This window comes from Excalfactoria chinensis, chromosome 19, assembly GCF_039878825.1.
Source record: "Excalfactoria chinensis isolate bCotChi1 chromosome 19, bCotChi1.hap2, whole genome shotgun sequence".
NCBI lineage: Eukaryota > Metazoa > Chordata > Aves > Galliformes > Phasianidae > Excalfactoria > Excalfactoria chinensis.
In genome coordinates this window covers 3451911-3471594 of record NC_092843.1, presented here as the reverse complement: position 1 = coordinate 3471594, position 19684 = coordinate 3451911, and the positions used below count along the sequence as shown (strand labels likewise).

Below are 19684 nucleotides of genomic sequence, written 5' to 3'. Positions count from 1 at the left end.
TCCCCAGATGGAGGATCCCATCCAGCTGAAGGAGGAAGGCAACAAATATTTTCAAGCCAGCGACTATGAGAGAGCAGCTCAGAGCTACACGCAGGCCATGAAGCTCAACAAGGACAGGGCACTGCAGGCCGTGCTGTACCGCAACCGGGCTGCGTGCTACCTGAAAAAGGTGAGGAGAGCTCTGGGTTCTGTCCCCATAGGGCTGAGCATGCTGGTTTGGCTCAGCACTGATCCCAAAGAGCTGCAGGCTTTTCCATTGCTGCCTGCAGGCTGCCGTTGTCTGACCCATACCAGACTTCTCATTTCCTCCCTTTACCAATGAGATGGTACCCAAAGCTCCCTTCTTGCTTCTACTGCTTTCACCAGGGTGCCCTATTAATGGGAACAGAGCTTGAGTTGCACCAGCAATGGGGTCGTGCTCCACTGTCCCACTGCTGATGAATTGCTCTGCTCCTCTGGTTTTGCAGGAGGAATATGCCAAGGCAGCCTCGGATGCATCTAGAGGTAAGGAGGGGCTGCGTTTGTGTTCATCTGCTCCAGCCCACCCTCATATCTGCTTCTGGGACACTGCGGTCTCATGGTTTGGTGTCCCCTAACACACAAGTGCTGGAGAAGGTATGAAAGGAGTGCTGGTTTGGTACCAGTTCGCTCTGAGATAACAATACCTGTGCCTCCAGTCACCATATATTATCAGATCAAAGCTGAAAAAACCACTAAGATCACCCAGTCCAACCATCCAGCCGTGGCTGTGATCACTCCAGACCATGCCCCTCAGTGAGATATTGACTCTTTTCTGGAACACCTCCAGGGATGGTGACTCCACCACTGCCTGGGCAGCCTGTGACATTGCATCACCTCTCTTTATAAGAAGAATTTGTTCCTAATATCCAACCTGAAGCAGATGACAATTTACACGGGGGGGTTTACAAGAAGCAGACTCTGATGTCCTGACTTTTGGATCCCTTTCCCAGCTATTGATATCAATTCCTCGGATATCAAAGCTTTGTACCGGCGCAGCCAAGCTCTGGAAAAATTGGGAAAATTGGACCAAGCGTTCAAAGATGCTCAGAAATGTGCTACCATGGAGCCCCGCAACAAGAACTTCCAGGAGACCCTGAGACGCCTGGGAGCTGACATCCAGGAGAAGGTAAAGCAGTACTGGGCTCATGGACCTGGAGATGTGGCACTGAGGAACATGGTGGGGATGGGTTGAGGATGGATGTGGTGATCTTAGAGGTCTTTTCTAACCTTAATGATTCCATGACTTCGTAGACATAGTGGGAATGGGTTGGGGTTTGACTAAATGATCCTGATGGTCTTTTCCAAACTTACTGAGTCATGATTCTATTAGGGTGAGCTGGGCAATCGGACCTGCTTTCTGGGAAGGGATGTCTGTGTTGTTATCCAGCTGGTTATCTGCCCTCTGGGGACTGTGGTTGTCTTGAAGTGCTAAAGGAAAATGGCTTCTTGTTTTTCTGATGCTGCTCACACTCTGTGTTGGCACAGCTGCGCATTCAGTTCTCCACAGACATGCGGGTGCAGAAGATGTTTGAAATCCTGCTGGATGAGAACAGCGAGAAAGAGAAGCGAGAGAAGGTGAGAATCTGGCATCACTCCTGTGCTCAGGGAAGGTGGGCCCCAAAGTACCCAAACTGGGATCCAACCTGTCCATCTCTCCCCATGTTTCCCTCCAGGTTCTGACCCATTTTTTTAATAGGGAGAATCAAACATGACCCCCAGGTGCACCTGGAGGAGATGCCTGGGATCAGGGCTGGTGACCCCAAACACATCCCAGAGGTGTTCTGGAGGCTGTGCTGCTGACCTCTCCCCTCTCTCCCACCCAGGCTGCCAACAACCTCATAGTCCTGGGCCGGGAGGAAGCGGGTGCTGAGAGGATTTTCCAGAACAACGGGGTCAGTTTGCTGCTGCAGCTGATAGAAACCAAAAATGCTGAGCTGGTCCTGGCAGCCGTGAGGACACTTTCGGGCATGTGCACAGGACATAAGGCTCGGGTGAGCAGCTTGGGATGTTCACTGCTGTTGTCTTGCACCTGGAGAGTGGAAAATCACAGCTGTTCACAGTGTGCTCGTGCCCTTTGCTAACAGCTCTGCTCTCTCCTTTTGGGGCCAGGCCACTGCCATCCTCCATTACCTGGGCATTGACAACATCTGCATGTGGATGTCGGTGGACAACGAGGAGATCTCGCTGGCTGTCTGCAACCTCCTGCAGACCATCACTGACTGCTTGCTGGGGCAGGGCAAGGAGGAGCACCATGGCAAGGAGGAGGCTCTGGTGCTAGGTAATGGCAGTCCTTGGTCTTGTTGTAGAAGCAAGGGAGCTGCTGCTCTAACTTCAATACCAATGTTGCAGCCATGTGATGACTTTGAATGGTACTCAATGGTATGAGTTCACCAGCTTTCAGAGAAAACTTCTCCTAACTGGCTGCTGCTGCCTTGCTTCTGTATAGATACTAAAAAAGACTTGAAGATGATCACGATGCATTTGCTGGATATGTTGGTCAGTAAGAATGTATCCGGGCAGGGACGAGATCGAGCTCTCAACCTCCTCAACAAGAACATACCAAGGAAGGACCTGAAGGACCATGACAACAGCAGGACCATTTTTGTCATCGACAACGGTGAGTCCTTCCTTCCATCCCTGCTCTAGCCTGGGAGGCGCTCAGTGCTACAAACCCATGAGCAGAACATTCTTGCCAGTAAATCTCTCGATAATTTCTTTGTCTAAAGATGATGTGATTAAGCTATAAAGTAATTAGCCTGTTTCATTGCAAGAAGCCAGCAAACAGCATCCTGAGTTTTGGACAGGCCCGCTCTCCTCTAGCAACCGTTTCACTTCATTGTTTCCAGGCTTAAAAAAGATACTGAAAGTGGTGGGCCAGATTCCTGAGATGCCTGGCTGCCTGCCGCTGACAGAGAACACCCAGCTGACTGCCTCCATCCTCCTCAATAAGCTCTACGATGACCTGCGCTGCGACCCTGAGCGTGACAACTACCGTGTGATCTGCGAGGAGTACATCAAGTGAGCCTTGGTTTGCCAATGGTGCTCAGCTCAGCAGAGAAATCATAGAATATCCCAAGCAGGAAGGGATCCACAAGGATCATTAAGTCCACCTCCTGGCTCCACACTGCCCAAAAATCAAGCCAAACAAAACTGCTCACTACATTCCTACCCCACAGGGAGCTACTCAAAGGAATGAGAATGGTGAGTAACCACTCTATGTTGACTCTATCTGTCCAATGCAGGAGCAAAGTCGACCCACAGAACATGGACAAGACGCTCCACGCCATCCAGATGGTGTCTGGAGTTCTGCAAGGGCCGTTTGACTTGGGCAACAAGCTGCTTAGCATGAAGGGGGTGATGGAGATGATGGTTGCCCTGTGTGGGTCCGAGAGGGAGATCGACCAGCTGGTGGCTGTGGAAGCCCTCATCCATGCTTCCACCAAGCTGAGCCGGGCCACCTTCATCATCTCTAATGGAATAACACTCCTGAAGGAGATCTACAAGAAGACCAAGAATGAGAAGATCAAAATCCGAGCCCTAGTGGTAAGGATGCCAGCCCCCTTTGTCACCTCCTTAACCCTGGATGTTTCCTCTTAGAATTGACTTCAGATATGGGACTAAGCTGACTTTGGGCAGCAACACTGGAGGATTAATGACATTCAATTCCTCCTCAGGGTCTCTGCAAGCTGGGCTCAGCAGGAGGGACAGATTATGGGCTGCGGCAGTTTGCTGAGGGCTCCACGGAGAAGCTTGCCAAGCAGTGCCGAAAGTGAGTTGTAGCTTGGCTTTAATTCTGTTATTCCCAGCTTTGCAAAATACAACATGCTCCTCCCTGGCCACACATGGCCTTCATTCCCTGCTGAAGAAACACCCACAGGGACCCATTGGGAGTTGTAGTAGAATCCAAGTGCAGGCTCAAGCCTGAAATGCTCTCAGCACATTTGTTTTTCCTTCCTCTCTTTCCAAAGAAATCAGTCCTGGCTCCTGAGATAAATGTAGGTATCTCTCTTCCAGGTGGTTGTGCAACACCAGCATTGATGCCCGCACCAGGAAGTGGGCTGTGGAAGGACTGGCATATCTGACCCTTGATGCAGATGTGAAAGATGACTTTGTGGAAGATGAGCAAGCCCTGCAAGCTATGTTTGAGTTAGCCAAGGTCCTACCCCCTTACACTGTTCTCTCATCCCTCTTGTAGCATCAGGCTCTCCAGAATAACACTGTCTCCCTAATCAGGAGCAGTTCTGACCCCAAACCCTCACCTTTAGTTTAGAAGTTGTTCAGTTTTGCATGTGATGCTGAGATACCCAAAACTTGTTATCAACAGATACGAGCAGAAGTTTGCTCTTAACCTTTACTGTCAGCAACTGTAGTAGGTGTTACCATATGAAAACCAAAGGCATCACGGTTCTGACAGCATCTGATGGGACTGTGTCCTGATTGACCATAAACTTCAGTTTTTCCCAGACCTGGGGATAAGCCAATGAGCACTTCAACTAGGACTTTTCTTTGTCTGTGCAGACAAGTGACAAGACTATCCTGTATTCTGTGGCTTCTGCGCTGGTGAACTGCACCAACAGCTACGATACGAAGGAGCTGGTCCCAGAGCTGGTGCAACTGGCCAAATTCTCCAAGCAGCACGTGCCTGAGGAGCATCCCAAGGTAGGGTCTGTGTGGTCAGGAGGTGCTCAGGTCTAAAGATTTTAGATGTTAGGTGGAAGTTTGCCATGTCCTCCCCTCTGCAGGACAAGAAGGATTTTGTTGTGAAGCGAGTGAAGCGGCTGCTGAAAGCCGGCGTTGTCTCAGCCTTGGCCTGCATGGTGAAAGCTGACAGTGCCATACTGACAGACCAGAGCAAGGAGCTCATCGCCAGGTACCTGCTGGGTTTTGCCTGGGATAGAGTGAATTGCAGAACCTTTGTCCTGTCCCATGAGGGAGGTGGGTTATTGCTGTTCCAGTGAGTGATGCTGTGTTTTTGCAGGGTGTTCCTTGCATTGTGTGATGACCCCAAGGACCGTGGGACCATTGTCGCTCAAGGTGGTGGAAAGGTGATTCCTCTTCTACCTGCAGCCCAGCCTGATGGGCATTAAATGTCTGTTGGGATCCTGTAGAGAGGGAAGGTGGTATTTAATGCTTTCCTGTGTGTTAGGCCCTGATTCCTCTGGCTGTGGAAGGCACAGACGTTGGCAAGATAAAAGCTTCTCACGCTCTGGCAAAAATTGCTGCTATCTCCAATCCAGACATGGCGTTCCCAGGAGAGAGGGTAAGTTTTAAAACAAAAATCAAGTGAGAAACCACTTGTTTTGTTTTGTTTTTCAAATGAAAATTGCCAAGATCTGAGAGCTGGAAAAGCAGTAACACCTCTTGTTCTCAGGTGTACGAAGTGGTGAGGCCCCTCATCAGCTTGCTGAACACTGAGAGAGATGGGCTCCAGAACTATGAGGCTCTCCTGGGGCTCACTAATTTCTCAGGAAGAAGTGATAAGCTTAGGTGAGTGCAGCTGCTGTTTGGGCCTCTTCTTTGTCCAGCTGCTTTGTCAGGAGCAAATGTGAATTTTACCTCAATGCTTTTCCCATAAGATTGGGAAGAGTGGTTAATTTGAGCTGCCTTTGGCACAGCTATAAAGGTCTCTAAACAAAAAGATTCATAAAATAGCCACTAAGTAGTGTTTTTCCTCTGGAAAGAGGAAAAATAGTGTGAATTCAATTTGCATTAGGTAAGGAATGACCCAAATATCATGAATCCTAGTGCTGTGGGCAGATCTGTTTCAAGCCCTCCCATGTCTCTCATCTGTCTGCAGTTAATGTTTTAGGTTGATTATAGGAGAAGAGAAAATGGTTTCAAACTAACAGAGGGCAGATTTAGGTTGGATTACAGTGTGGTTGTTTACAGTGAGGGTGGTGAGGCACCACATGGGCTGCTGAGAGTAGGGATGATGGCAGTACCTGCAGACCCCCAGGGTCAGACTGGAGGGCTGTGAGCACTGATGGAGCTGTGGGTGTCCCCTGTGCACTGCGGACAGTGGGACCAGATGGCCTCTGGGGGTCCCTTTGAACTCAAACCATTGCATGATTATCACATCTCATGATGTGTTTTGATTCCTTTTCCACACAGGATGAAAATAGTCAAAGAAGGGGCATTGCCAGACATTGAAAACTATATGTTTGAGAACCATGACCAACTCCGACAGGCAGCCACAGAATGCATGTGCAACCTGGTGGTCAGCAAGGAGGTAACTGCATCTCAGGCCTGGTTGCATGCAGCAGCACCTGAGCCACCTCGATGATGCATTCACACTGCATTGATTCTGTGGCTTTTCTTCAGGTTCAAGAGCGGTTTGTGGCTGATGGAAACGACCGGCTGAAGCTGGTGGTGTTACTGTGTGGTGAGGATGATGAGAAGGTCCAGAAAGCAGCAGCAGGAGCCCTGGCCATGCTTACAGCAGCACAAAAGAAACTCTGCTCAAAGATGACTGAAGTGGTAAGACCATAAGTCTAACCATAAGTCTAACTGCCAATGGTGTAGGCATAGCCTTAAATGCTTCTCTTAAGGAATATGTAATGTAGCAGTTGTCCAGTGAGGAACTTAGCATGCATGCTCCTTGTTCACCCCACAGAAAGTAAAGCAACCTTTCTTAAGCCAACTCCTAAGGCTTCATCTTAGAGATGAAACCATTATTGTATAACTATTCTTCAAGTGAAGCCCAGCATATGCGTTGTCAAACAAGGTTAGGAATGCAATGTTACACCCTTAAAAGTTGGTTGAGGTAATCTTCAGACCAATACTAACAACATTTCCCCTCCTTAAAGACCACCCAGTGGCTTGAAATCCTGCAGAGGCTCTGCCTGCATGATAACATGGAAGTACAGCATCGTGGACTGGTCATCGCTTTCAATTTAATCAGTGCCAGCAAAGAGTTGGCAAAGAAACTGGTGGAGTCAGAGCTCCTGGAGATCCTGACATTCGTCGGCAAGCAAGAAGATGACCCCAAGAAGCAGCACATCATTAATGCAGCACGCGATTGTCTCACAAAGTGCATGGATTATGGGCTGATCAAACCTCTCTCTCGAGCATGAGGAAATGGAAAGTACCAAAAAAGGGCTGGGTGAGGAAAAAAACCTACTGAGAAATGTGAAGAACATGAAGAAAACTTCACCCCATTGCCAAGGCAAGAAATAGGGCTCGAAGAGCTTTGGTGTTTGGAAAAGGGGGCATTTGCATCAGAAGTTTGGGAAGGGCCCATCTGAGCTTTAGGTGCAAACCCATTCATTGCCCCCATTCAGCTGACAGTGCGTTAAGTTTCAGCTGTACAAAGAGTTGGTCTTTTAGGGGATGTGCCACGGGCTGCAGGAAGGAAACTCAGCTGAAATGAGACCAGTTCTGCAAGCACTCACAGCTCCGGGTTCAATGACAGCACCAGGTTTAATTGCCTCCCATCCCGTGGTCAGAAAATAAACGGTGTGCTTTTTTTGTTGTTCATTGTGGGTGTTTTTAAACAGCTTTAAGCAATGCACCAGTGTGAGGGTGGGGGATGAGCTCTTAATAAATGCACTACTTTGCTCCATGTAGAATCAAGAAGGCACCCGTCAGTATCACATTACAATTTTATTGTACAAATAGCTGCAATCGAGCAGAGATTCTTTATGCACGCTCTACAGAACACAAATAAGAGACCCTTACTTTAGCCTGCAGCACAGACTCGCCTTCCTATTGGCGAGCTCCTGAGTCAGTGAGTAGAACCGCGTGTTGCTATTGGATGTGAGCCGGTCGGGGGGCGGGACAAAAAGGGGAGTTCCTGTTGGGAGCATGGAGCGTGGGTGAGCGGGGCGGATCGGGGCTGTGATGAGCGGGGTCGGGCTGCAGAGCGGGTTGTGGGGCCTGGGAGGCGATCGGGGGACTCAGAGGAAGGGATGAGGGCCTGGATGGCAGGAATGAGTGTAGGGAGGACGTGGGAGCTGCAGTGCAGATGGGTGGCTTAGGGGGAAGGGTCAGATGAAGGCAGGCCTGCGGGCCATTGGAAGGCTGTTGTGGGGTTCTATGGCAGGCTTTCCCCCGGTGCTGGGCCTTCCTGGCACCTCAGCTCGTGGTTACTACATCTTTACTTCCCTACAAAGCATGCTTTAGCCTCTTACCTGTAACTGTAAGCTCTGCTAAGGAGATAGAAAATGCTGCACCTGTGGATGAGTGTAACACATAATCCAGCTCCTTCTGTCTGTTGCACTCCTGTGTATGAGATAGAGTTTTAATTAAGGGACAGTAATAAAAGGGATCTGTGTGTGCAGGATAAAGCACATGCTGGTTGAGCAGTGGTGTTTAGGAAGGCAAAATGGAGAGTTTTTTCCTGTGTTACCCTACCAACTTGGCTTTGTCACACATGCAGCTGAACACACAAGCTCTATGAAGAGGTGAAAGCAACCACACCGATGGCAGCAAGTATCATCTCTGCAGCACTGCTATGCCAGGGGGGTGGATATAAATAACAAGCAGGTAGACCACCAGTTATATACAGAGGGAAAACTCTTATATACAGAGAGTTATATACAGAGAGTTATATACAGAGAGTTATATACAGAGAGTTATATACAGAGAAAAACCAAACTCACCCAACTAGTGAAGGGGAATCTCTGCACTCCTCTTCATACAGCAGTCTAGGTCCAAATGAGCTGTCTTCCGTAGCTGGCTCTTATATGCACTTCTCTGGTTCCACCCCTTCTAGTCACGCGGGGAGCACAGAGGCAATGTCTGCTACCTGGACCAGCTTCAACCCTTCATTAGGTGTTCAATCATGACGTCAAGCCTTGGACTAACAGTTCCACTATGGTGGTGTTTTGTTTTTTGTTTGTTTTTTTTCCTTTCTCCTTTTCTAGAAGCAAACAAGCATCTGGAACCAGAACTTTTCTGTCCTGATTCCTGGCCTGGGAGCAAATTTCTTCTTGCATGGAAACAGATTTGCCCAAAGCAATGATGAGTGAAGAATTCTCTGAACTGGTATTGCTAAGACATTTTGTCTTTGCTCTGACCAGGGCATGATCACCTAATCTTCTCTCTGAGCTTATTTAGGTTAAAGTCTTATAGAGCAAACAACTCTGCTGCTGCTTGAAATACAAAAAAATAGTGAGAAAAAAAATTGCTTTTTTTTTTGGCAGTAGAAAAAATATTGATTTGAAAGCTGAGCTGTGCAAAGAGCTGTTTAGATTTGTGTATCTTGCTGCAATGCCAGGTTTAGTGCAGAGCTTGCAGTGAGAGAGATTTCTGGAGGGACCTATCTGATGTCATGAGACCCTCTAAAAGATACCTGGGTTCTTATGTACCTGTTGAGGTACCCAGGAGCAGTAACACCCAAAGTGCCTGGCAGGTGCTGAGGGGGTTTGAATTTCTATTTTTGAAAACACAGTAACTTTTCACAGGCACCTGATTCCATAGTTAGGAATAGGGGGTGGGTTGTACTGATCTGAATCCATGGGACTGCAGAGAGATGAAGTGCAGCCCTTTTGGAGAGGAGAAGAGGCTGAGCTAGTCAAACAAGTACAAGAAAAGATATGGGGCCACTGTAATGCAGTTTCTTTATTCTCTTCCAGGTTTTGGTGCCAGCTTTATATTCATTTCTCTCTGCTTGTGGAGAAGGAAGCTTCAGTGGGGGTATGTATGCAGGAGTGTAGCTACAGTGATTCTCTCCTAATGAGAACTCACGTGGTTTCTGATGAGGAAGTGTTGAAGGCAACTCAGTTGTTGGTGCTTTCTTAAGTGTCTAGATTTGCTAAGAACGTGGCTTAGCTTTGCTGGGAGCTCTAAAAAACATTTGCAAAGTCAGTTTCTTGACAATGATGTATTGTGCAACTCCAGTGCCACTGTTGATGTTGATATCGTGCACTGAGGATGCTTTGGTCATGACCATAGACCTCATGGTCACTATGCACATTGAAAGGTTGTTTTAATAAAGCTGGTGGTCCTTTACAAATAGATTTCTTGTCTGTCTTTAGACCTTACGGCATTAATAACACAGTGGAAAAGCAGATAAAATGTAATGTTTATGTAATTCACATTAGTTTCACAGCTTTGTTTTAGAGCATCAAACCTGAATAGATATTGATTTGTCTGTTAAGGACAGGCCAGTCAGAAGCAGTCAAATTCACGTTGGTATTCTTCAGCAACCTGCAGGAACATTAAACATCTACCAGGTAACTGCTAGCCTGTCACTGCTGTGGGCTTAATGCCCCTTTGTCAGATAGGCATTAAAGAGCTATTTAACATTCAAAAGAGTAATTACAGCTGCTTAGATGTGGGTTGTTCTGTGCGGGAAGGACAGCGCAGAATTTACCCATGTCATTTGTGCAGCAAACTTTGCTTCATGTCACAGAATGACCTGGGTTGGAAGGAACCTCAAGGATCATGAATCTCCAACCACCTGCCACAGGCAGTGCCACCAACCTTGTATCCACAACCATCATCTGCAAAGATGAACAACCAGCAACTTTTTTTCCAGTCATCAAAATTTTATTTGGGTTCTCAATCAAGAAAGAATTTTGCTTTATAAAAGCAGATAAGAGAATCAGACTTATTTAACAATTCATCGATTGGCACAGCTACTGCTTTAAATTGGCTTGTCATTTCTCTCCCTGGTGGAGAAAAGGTATCCTCCCTCTTCTATCCCTGCTTACATTTCAACTCTTATTCCTATAAAGAGTCAGAGGTTTTAGTTTAGAACTGTTGGTGGGAGTTAAGGATGTCTTTCAGAGGTGAGTAGGAGCAGACCTCCACGTGCAGCTCAACCCTTGAGCCCTTTTCCATCATGACTTTCTCCCCTTCTTTTGAGGGAGTCAGAGAGCAGTGTTCAGCTGCCCAGCAGTGCAACACCACACTGATTACCCAGCCACTATCTTCAGAGATCTCTGAAGCACAGGGCAGCTCTTTCAGCTCTCAGGAGAGTAAAGTTTGACCAGGTGCTGGAGCTCTGTGGTGTAACCTGTGATCGGGCAGCGCTGGTGAGTCTTCACATAATTATACACACAACGGTAGCAAAACACAAAGCCAGACGTGGACAAGGCTGTGGCATTGACTCGGACTTTGCGGCACAGAGGGCACACTGTCTTCAGTTTGGGTAAGAGAGCTGAGTCCACCTCGTGGTCGAGATGCACAGGGGGTGGGGGAGTGGGGAGTGCTGTCAGAGACTTGATAGTTTCTTGGTTTTCAGAGGAGTACCACCAGTCCAGGAACTGGAGGAAGAACACACAGACAGACAGGCCGGTGGACAGCGAGAAGGCGATGCCTCCCAAGGCTTTCCTCACTGCTGACTGCACTTGTGTTTTAATGCTGGAACAGGGAGAGAAGATACGGAGAAATAATCAGTACTGTGCATGAGTCCATCTGCAAACTGACAAAGTGTTGGGGAGAAAAGCACTGCTTTGTACAGGTTAACACTAAGCTGTGACATCAGCATGTCCCGTGTTGGTAACAGAATATCTGCTAAGATGTTTTTTCTCAGATCTTTGTACACTAACAAAGCTTCAGGTCCTGTGCTAAATTCAAAGAGTTTGAATTGAAGGGCCTGGGACCACAAATCAATTATCTCATGGATCATCGTAATGTAGAAAAACCCCAAAACAACACAAAACAATCAATTTTATTACCACTAAATCCCATGAAGCTAATCCCTACTACCTGTTTCCATTTTTCACTACTTATATTCATTATGGAGTGTGTTTTGAGAGAAGGAAACTTAAATCTTGAAGGTCAATAACACTCTGGAATGCAGGTGCTGACATACCTGTGCGTTTGACTTGAGGCTGCTACAGTCAGTTTCTTCTCCAGGGCCTGGATATCCTCTGCAGTCAGTCTCACCAGGCGAACTCCAGCCAGCCGCAGCAAGGGGGAATGATGCTGAGCCTTCCCAAGGATGTAGCACAATTGCTGGATGAGAAACCAGCCCTCCCAGGCCATGTTTACAAAGGGATAGGCAGCTAGAAAGGCTCGGTAAAAACGCTTCCAGGAGGATGATGGAGGATGGATGGAATACTCATCCTCTTCCCTAAGGCTGGACACGAGCTTCTCTAGCTTTCCTTTTAGGTAAGGAACGAGAATCAGCAACAGGAGAGACTTCCAGTGCTGCTTCTTTGGCAGGCCAGCAGTGGCCAAAGGTTGCTGTTTGCCATCTCCTGTCGGTATCCTCTTTAAGCTATAAAAGTTTTCAGAAAAGGAGGCACTGCACCTGGCCAGGTAGTGCTGCTGGAGCAGAAAATCCAGAAGGACGTAGATCTCATCAAACCTGCGCCAGAGGAGGCCGTACCGGCCAGGATTAGACTCAGCGAGCACCTGCATTGAAAGAGACACAACAGGGATGGATCTGGGAGTGCTGTGAGTTACGCCTTCAAGCTGCGTGTGCCAAAACTGCTCTGGTAGCTTGTGAGAATCATAGACTCATTACGGTTGTAAGAGGTCTTTTAGGTTTCTAAGTCCAAACGCAGCCCAACCCACCATTCCCACTGACCATGTCCCTCAGTGCCACATCTCTACAGTTCTGGAACACCTGCAGGGACAGAGACTCTCCCCAGTCCCTGGTCAGTTGTGTCACTGCATCACGGCTCTTTCAAAGAAGAAATGCTTAATATCCAACCTGAGCCTCCTCTGGTACAATTGATGGCCATCACCTCTTGTCTTATCGCTGTTACCTGACAGCAGAGGCCGACCCCACTTTGCCCCAACCTCCTTTCAGGCAGCTGGAGGGAGCGATGAGGTGTTTCCTGAGCCTCCTCCGGGCTGAACCACCCCAGTTCCCATCGGACTGTGCTCCAGTCCCCTCACAGCCTCCTTGTCCCTCTGTGGACATGTTCCAGAGCCTTCATTTCCTTCTTGTATTGAGGGCCCCAAATCCGAGCACGGCACTCACCAGAGCCGAGTACAGAGGGACGATCGCAGCCCGGCCCCCTTGAGGCCCCACACCAGTTGTTGTGAGGCCTGGTGGGTTTTCCTCAGGCCCTTACCTTGACCAGGTGCAGCAGGGCGGGCTTCACGGCCGCCATCAGGCTGTCCTGGGCCACCGCCTCGAAGATGGAGGGCCGATCATCGCCGGCCGCCTCGGCCGTCAGGTGGGCGCCCAACTCCGCCATGCCGTCCTCCCCGCCCCGCCGCAAGGGGGCGCTGCGACTCCCACCCCGTTGCTGTGGCCGATTTGGCGACGCTCCGCCTCCTCACCTCTCCCCTCTATGGTGGAGGGGCGCGGCCGCTCTAGGAGGGGAGAACTTGCTTCTCGTTCCTCGCGAGTCCTCCCGGCTGCTCCTTTCGCTTCCGGTTCCGGTTTTACCACCGCCCCCGCCCCGCAGCGGTGTGTCCGTTTGTCCGTCCGTCCCGGCGTGAGTGATGTCGGGACGTCGGGAGGGGGCGTTGGGAGGGACCGGAGGGGGGTCTGGTGGGGTACTGGGAGGAGCTGGGAGGCACTGGTGAGGCTTTGGGAAGGGGGCTGGGGTGAGGGTGGGAGGCACTGATGAGGGAATGTGGGAACGGGGCTCTGGGATGAGGCTCTGGGTTGGGGGAGGGATCGCTGGGGGTACTGGGAGCAGACGAGGGTGTTACTGGGGGGTACTGGGAGCGGGTGGGGGCACTGAGGAGACACTGGAAGGGGTTTTAGGAGAGGGTGGGGGGCGCTGGAGGGATGTTGGGAGGGGTGTTTGGATGGAGCGGGAAGGAAGTGTTAGGAGATGTTACTAGGAGGGGGTGGGGGCACTGAGGAGACACTGGGATTGGGTAGTGATCGCAGGTGGGGGTCACAGCGGGCCTGGGCAGGAGGGTGCAGGGTAGTGGGAGGGGCTGTGGAAGGACTGATGAGTGATGGAAGCGTTGGGCAGGGCTGGAGGCTGTGGGTCTGGGAGCTGCTGGGAGGTCTGGGGCTGCTCCTGCAGCTGAGGGGTGCTGGGAGAGCTCTGGGAGGTGCTGGGTATGAGGGCTGGGTTCCTGCTGCCCACAGGGGTTGGGACATGCCAGGTGGGCAGAGTGCTCAGGCAATGCTGTCCTTGTGCTGCTGGTTCTTTTCTCATTGGGTCCGACGTGTTTAAATGTCACATTGGGCTTCTGGAGAAATTCCTCTTCCTTCTTGTTGGTGCATGGGGAAGGAATGGGAGCTTCTTGCTGCTCAGACTCCTTATAGCTGTTTCTACTTTAGCTGGTGGTGGTTGGACATGGATCTAGTAAGGAAAGAGTGACCAGCTTTAGATTTTCCCTAAAAATACGGGGCTATTTGTGACATTGTTGTACATTTTTTAGTCTTTACAGATTTAGGTTTGTGTACAAGGAGCTGGTATTTTCTTGGGTTATCTAAAAACACAGCAGTTTGTAATGCTGGGCTGTTTTGGTTTGGCCTTCAGCTGAGATTTGCTGTAAACCATGTGGAGTCGTCTTAGTGCATGAGACAGACTCAGCGCTGCTAACAAGCTGTCTGTTAACAATGTGTGAAGCGGCTCTGCCGTAGATGAGGCACAAAATCTGTGTGCTCTGCTGGAGGAGAGCTGTTTTTCATGCTTATGAGCTGAGTCTAATCACATTTTTGTCTGTTTGGATGGAGGTGGTGAAGGCAGGTGCTGGGCCTGAGTGGTTTTATCACTCTTCATGTTTCTAAATGTGATCTGAGGTCAGAAAAAAGCAGCAGAGTGTCCCGCTTTGGGATTTAAAGGTCATTATTAAAATCCAGTGAGGGTTTTTTTTCCTGTGTGTGGCTTTATATAACTGGGATGATGTATGTGGTGGTGTTGTTCTATTTTTTTTTTTCCCCTGGATTTTCTCTATAATCTGCTCTTTTGATCACTGTTAAAGCAACGCTGGATCAGCTCAGCTGGGAGATGTGCTCCTGGTTGACAGATCTGCATTTAAGGCAACCAAGAACAGCATGGTGATGCTCACTGCCTTCTGTGTGGCATCCTGCCGAGCGCTCTCATAGAGAAAAATACTTAAGTGCTCTTTAGAGCTGGGCTGCAGTCTGAGGGACTGTGTCAGCATCAGCACTGCTGAACCTCGACTGGGTTTGTAGTTACAAGAGGTAATGGGGCAGGTTGCTTATCTACTTGGACAAGGCGGTGACTGCTCTGCCTCACTGTGCTGTGGGGCATGTTAAGGGTGATGGTTGTTTTGGGGGGAAGAAGATGCTGGCTTTGGTTAAGGGGTGAGGAAGGAAAGTGTTAAGAAACAGCAAGCTGGTTGCACAGCTGGGCAGGGTCTTGGGCTCATCCTCTTGGTGCTGAGCCAGCACACTGTGAGCAGTATAGAGGCAGACAGGCTGCATCTGGGGGAGAAATTACTTGCTGGCTTTGCTTGTAGCACTTAAGGGTCATAAAGGTACATTTAAGAGGAAAGGAATTGGACAATAGGTAGAAAAAGGATGGGGGAAAATAGGAGAAAGCATGTTTTGGTTGTTTCTAGGGTCATGGATTCTTAGCGCCCATGCATCAAAAACAGTAGATCTGCCCACTCCTGTGCTTGTTTGTCAGCCTGTACTTGAGAATTGTTTGAGTCGTGTTTGTCACAGAGCTGGCAATTGCAGGAATGAAATGATGGATCTCCACATATGTTTGGGCAATCCCTGTAATGTAATGTATTGCTAATTTGGTTCTGAGGAGCAGGGAAGTGTTGGTGGGACCGTTCTCTGTGAAGCACTTGCTGGTCCAGTCCACAGACATGCAGTGCAGCACTGAAATAATAACCTCATGTGAGTGTCACAATTGGGATGGGAGATCTTGGTGGAGAAAGATGCCAATTTCAAGCTTAAGAGAGCTGAAAGGTAGAAGGTTTCCTATTCAGCCTGTTGTCAGCTTCCCATCCTGTCTGATTCTTGTCTTATTCTTTTCAGGTGTCTTAAGGAACTGGAACCATGACGGACTCCAAATACTTCACGACCAATAAAAAAGGTTGGTCTTAAATGGGCATGGTGGATTGGAGGTGGCCAGGGGCTATTTTTACATGGCTTTTGTAAATGCATGCTGAAGAACTCCTGCTTTTTTGTTAGCTCTGTCCCTGTTTCTCATCTTAGTCGTCCAGGGAAAAACTTCAGAAGTAGGTCACGTGGTGGTAAAGGATATAACTGATGTAATATACAGATCTGTGGTGCATTAATTGACCCACATTGATGCTTTTTTCAGTATCAGAGAACGGCACGTTAGGATTTGAGTGCAGTTATGGTCAGAAACAATGAATTCGTTATGGGCTAATGAGTTCAGGACTGAGGATGGTTGCTCAGTTGGGCATCACAGGGTTATGGTGATTGAGAAGGATTACTATTTAAGGCAGATGCATATGTCTCTGTCTCAAGCTGACACATAGGTAATGGAGTTTCCCATTGCTGCATCCTCCAAAACTGCAGTGAAATGCCTTTGTTTTCCATGTGCTGCATTTGACATTCCCTTGGCTTTACAATGTGTGCTGTGGTCACCTCTCCTTGGGAGAAACAGCAGCAGCTGAAGACTGGAAGGGGTTCCTGGGGCTGTTTTAACCATTTACCTGCTTGCTTTGCTGGAACAACCCCAGACAGATTCTTTTTTTTCCCCCGAACTAGTTCTTAAACAAAGTGCTTTTTATCCTGGCTCTTGCTGGCTGTGATTTAAGCTTCATGTTGCTCATCGCCTCTCCCGGAGATGTAGAAAATGGTTCATATCAATCTCTCCTTCTCAGGATGGCTGAATGTTTCTAATGAATGCTTGCCAGTGAAAAAATCGACAGTGTTGATCTATTTATGAGCTCATTCTGAAGCTTAATGAAACATAAATTAAGCAAATACAGTTCGCTCCTTTCTGAGGAGCAGCTCTGCATGTAAGTTCAGTCCTAAAGCATCAGCCAAGTGTGTCTGAGATGTCTGCAGGAGCCTGAGCTGTACCGAGCCCTGTTGAGCAAGCTGCTGCTGGCTGAGCAGCGCTCAGGGCATGAGCTGTGTGAGGAATGCCCTCATTGCTTCCTTGAACAGGAGGCTGTGGTCACTGCACTCTGTTCTTCAGAACAGGAGCCTCTGTTTTTCTTGATCTCCGTGTTAGTCATCTTCTGTAATGGGAACTGCTGCTCTGACAAAGTGGTATCAGTGTGTAGGAATTGAGAGTTAGAGGACAGGATGTGTTTTATCGAAGACATTTTGTTGTTTGTGAGGAATGTGTCCTTCTCAGCCTGTGGTTTCTGGTGTAATACTGGTCCTTCCTGGGGAGCTGTCTGTCACCAAGGAGCCTTATCCCTCCTGCAGCACTTGCTGTGTCTGGAGGAGGCCTGATAAGCTGCCTTCTGCATGTGTACTGTACTTTGCAAACTTGCTTTGCTGTTCTTGTGATCCAGCCTGAACTGACTTACCATGCAGCAATATCTGGAGGCATTCTTATCACAGAAAAGGCTTCTATGTTGACTTCAGAATTTGGGTGAGCTGTTATTTCTTGCTGCTTTTGTTAGTAGGAACTTTGTCTTTCCATCCTGAGAACAATTTATTCCACTGGACTAAGTTTGTGCTGTCTTGTTTTTGCTTACACATATTGCAGCATTTGTGCTGCACTGTTGTCTCTTATTCTGCTGTGGTCTCATTGCAGAAAGCAAGTGATGATGAGTAGAAGTTAAAAAGCCTGGGCAAAATCCCTACCAAAGTTGGTTTTATTCTGTTTTTGTTTTTCTTATGGGCACTAATCTGGTGTCTGCAGACATCTTTTTGTCCTAGTTTTATAACGGTTGCCTCCGAGAAACGTACTACAGGGCTGTGATTTAATGTTCTGGAAGTAGGAGAGCTGCAACATGCAGTGTGATTCTTGTTAACTGCTTTCTTTTAGCAAGGTTGCAGCTTTGCTTCTTCTTGGACTGTGTTCTCCATAATATCTGGCAGTTTCTACGTGCTCCTGTACTGCTTTTAAGGGAAAAACAGGCCAAAAGAGTAAAAAGTCATTTCATGCTGCCTCTGAAGCCTGACCTTTTTCTTTTCTAAGAAGGCTCAATCCTTTCTGCTTCCTTCCAGGAGAGATTTTTGAACTGAAGGCTGAACTCAATAATGAAAAGAAGGAGAAAAGGAAAGAAGCTGTGAAGAAGGTTATTGCAGCCATGACTGTGGGGAAGGATGTCAGGTAAAAGCAAATTTCTTCCACTTGTTGCATTTCTGGTTCTGCTTGTCATAGCATAAATTTACAGCACACTTTAAAATGAACATTTTAAAAAGAGGACCCTTGAGATTTCAGCATGGTTGCCAAAGAGTTGTGAATGGTTTGGGTTGGAAGAGAACTCTAAATATCATCCAGTCCAAACCCCAACATGTGCATTTACCATCCGTAGTGCTGATTCAGTGCTTTTCTCCCTCTTTGAGGTAACCAGGGAGACTTGCTTGAGTGAATGCTTGCTCTCTTCCGGCTTCCCTTGCTATTGGAATCTGCTGTCAAGTCGCAGTAGTCCTGGATTCATGACAGTAGGATCTGTTGCCACGGAAATTAAGAGAAGGTGGCAAATTTAGAATCATGACTTCATCATAGAATGGAGGAACACATAAACTGCAAGGGAGAAAACATAATGTTTTTGCCCACAACCCTTGACCTTCAGCTTTACATCTTTACAGCACAACAAAGAACTGCAGATGTCCTTGTGTAGTTTTCTGCTTTCCTATGCAGGGCTGTTTAGAGATTGATGCTTGATATTTGAGTGACACTCAGCTTAACAGTGTTTTACCTCCTAATCATGTAAGGTTTTGTTAGGCTGAAATTTGGCAGGTTCTTTGTAAGTGCCCTCCAGAACCACAACATTTTTAAGCATCTGTTTTTATTGTTGGTTAATTTCCAGGCCTGACATGATAAAGTTTCTTATTGGCTGAACTCTTCAATTAAAATACTTTAGAGAAATTGCATGGACTTTTACCTGTTTCAGGTGTGATTAAGTGAGCAAAGTATTATAAAACTGATTGCAAACTGATTAGGAAGGTGTATAGGGACTGCTGGGTCACAGCCTGAACCACTGATTGAGCACCTGGGGAAAAGGCCTGGTCAGCCCTGGGAGCGCAGGTGAAGGCAGTTCACCTGTAAGACTCAAAGGGTTGGAGCCTGGCTTGCACCTTTCTTAGAGCTCATTTTAAGGGTTGACTGTCACTGGGGAAGGATCTCTTTCTGAAGATCCCTCTTTGGCAAAGCTTTACTCTGCAAACCTGGAGTCTTCTGACACAGGTGAGCATCTTCCTCCCTTCCTTTATAGCAACTTCCAATTGTTCTGGTCTTTATGTTATCACACTTTTGTCATAACACCTTTCCCCTCGTATTGATGTGTTCAATTGCAACAGAAGGGAAGCGACCTATCATTAGACTGCACAATTAGAAATGAACTCTAGTCTTCTTGGCTTCTTTGATATTGTCTCTATCTCTTTGTGTATCCAGTAATCTCACTGCTGTTTCTCAATTCTTGTTTCGCTCTTATCTGTTCAGTTCACTCTTCCCTGATGTTGTGAACTGCATGCAGACTGACAACTTGGAGCTGAAGAAGCTGGTGTACCTGTACCTGATGAACTATGCCAAAAGTCAGCCGGACATGGCCATTATGGCTGTCAACAGCTTTGTGAAGGTAACTTGTTCCCATGGCTCATCAGAAAATGGCCCAGCAGAGTGACTGCCATGTCTCCTTTGTCCATCAGCCTTTCTGAGATGTTGTCTACCTCTGATTTTGTACTGGAGTCTCCGGTTTGGAGTCCAGCATATCT

General features: G+C 47.9%; 3 protein-coding genes and 1 non-coding gene across 7 annotated transcripts in view; 3 read left to right on the top strand and 1 right to left on the bottom strand.

Moving 5' to 3' along the window:
• Positions 1-7: 7 nt before the first annotated feature.
• On the top strand, positions 8-7094 carry UNC45B (unc-45 myosin chaperone B). Its single transcript, XM_072353632.1, has 19 exons — positions 8-169; positions 468-504; positions 972-1147; positions 1507-1596; positions 1845-2012; positions 2131-2299; positions 2468-2638; positions 2868-3039; positions 3264-3564; positions 3696-3790; positions 4036-4177; positions 4540-4680; positions 4764-4891; positions 5000-5066; positions 5168-5281; positions 5393-5508; positions 6133-6250; positions 6343-6498; positions 6828-7094. Exons 1-19 carry the CDS (start codon positions 8-10, stop codon positions 7092-7094), a joined length of 2790 nt encoding a protein of 929 aa, XP_072209733.1.
• Positions 7095-8974: 1880 nt separating this feature from the next.
• Positions 8975-9072, top strand: LOC140261011 (Z30 small nucleolar RNA). The gene has a single exon (XR_011905647.1). It is a non-coding gene; the product is annotated as a Z30 small nucleolar RNA (small nucleolar RNA).
• A 1425-nt stretch (positions 9073-10497) lies between these two features.
• On the bottom strand, positions 10498-13288 carry PEX12 (peroxisomal biogenesis factor 12). The gene is made up of 3 exons (XM_072353954.1): positions 12996-13288; positions 11783-12327; positions 10498-11328 (listed from the first exon to the last, which is right to left on the bottom strand). The coding sequence occupies exons 1-3, from the start codon at positions 13119-13121 to the stop codon at positions 10929-10931; spliced, it is 1071 nt and encodes a 356-aa protein (XP_072210055.1). The 5' UTR covers positions 13122-13288; the 3' UTR covers positions 10498-10928.
• AP2B1 (adaptor related protein complex 2 subunit beta 1) overlaps positions 13238-19684 on the top strand; it is a 60889-nt gene continuing 54442 nt past the window's right edge. For 2 of the 4 annotated variants that reach the window (XR_011905643.1, XM_072353951.1), the window contains exons 1-4: positions 13238-13364; positions 15848-15905; positions 17972-18077; positions 19413-19548. Coding sequence is in view for 3 of the 4 variants with exons in the window: in XM_072353951.1 (XP_072210052.1) it covers positions 15869-15905; positions 17972-18077; positions 19413-19548 (279 nt within the window). In the remaining variant the exon portion in view is untranslated. Of the gene's footprint in view, positions 13365-15646; positions 15707-15847; positions 15906-17971; positions 18078-19412; positions 19549-19684 lie in introns of those variants that run through there. The other 2 variants (XM_072353953.1, XM_072353952.1) reach the window with 2 other exon arrangements.

Coding starts and splice junctions, on each gene's coding strand:
- UNC45B (XM_072353632.1), top strand. CDS start 8: ATGGAGGATCCCATCCAGCTGAAGGAGGAAGGCAACAAATATTTTCAA. Junction 5,067..5,167: donor TCGCTCAAGGTGGTGGAAAG/GTGATTCCTCTT, acceptor CCTGTGTGTTAG/GCCCTGATTCCTCTGGCTGT. Junction 6,251..6,342: donor ACCTGGTGGTCAGCAAGGAG/GTAACTGCATCT, acceptor GCTTTTCTTCAG/GTTCAAGAGCGGTTTGTGGC.
- PEX12 (XM_072353954.1), bottom strand. CDS start 13,121: ATGGCGGAGTTGGGCGCCCACCTGACGGCCGAGGCGGCCGGCGATGAT. Junction 12,328..12,995: donor CCCTGCTGCACCTGGTCAAG/GTAAGGGCCTGA, acceptor CTTTCAATGCAG/GTGCTCGCTGAGTCTAATCC. Junction 11,329..11,782: donor GCCTCAAGTCAAACGCACAG/GTATGTCAGCAC, acceptor TCCCTGTTCCAG/CATTAAAACACAAGTGCAGT.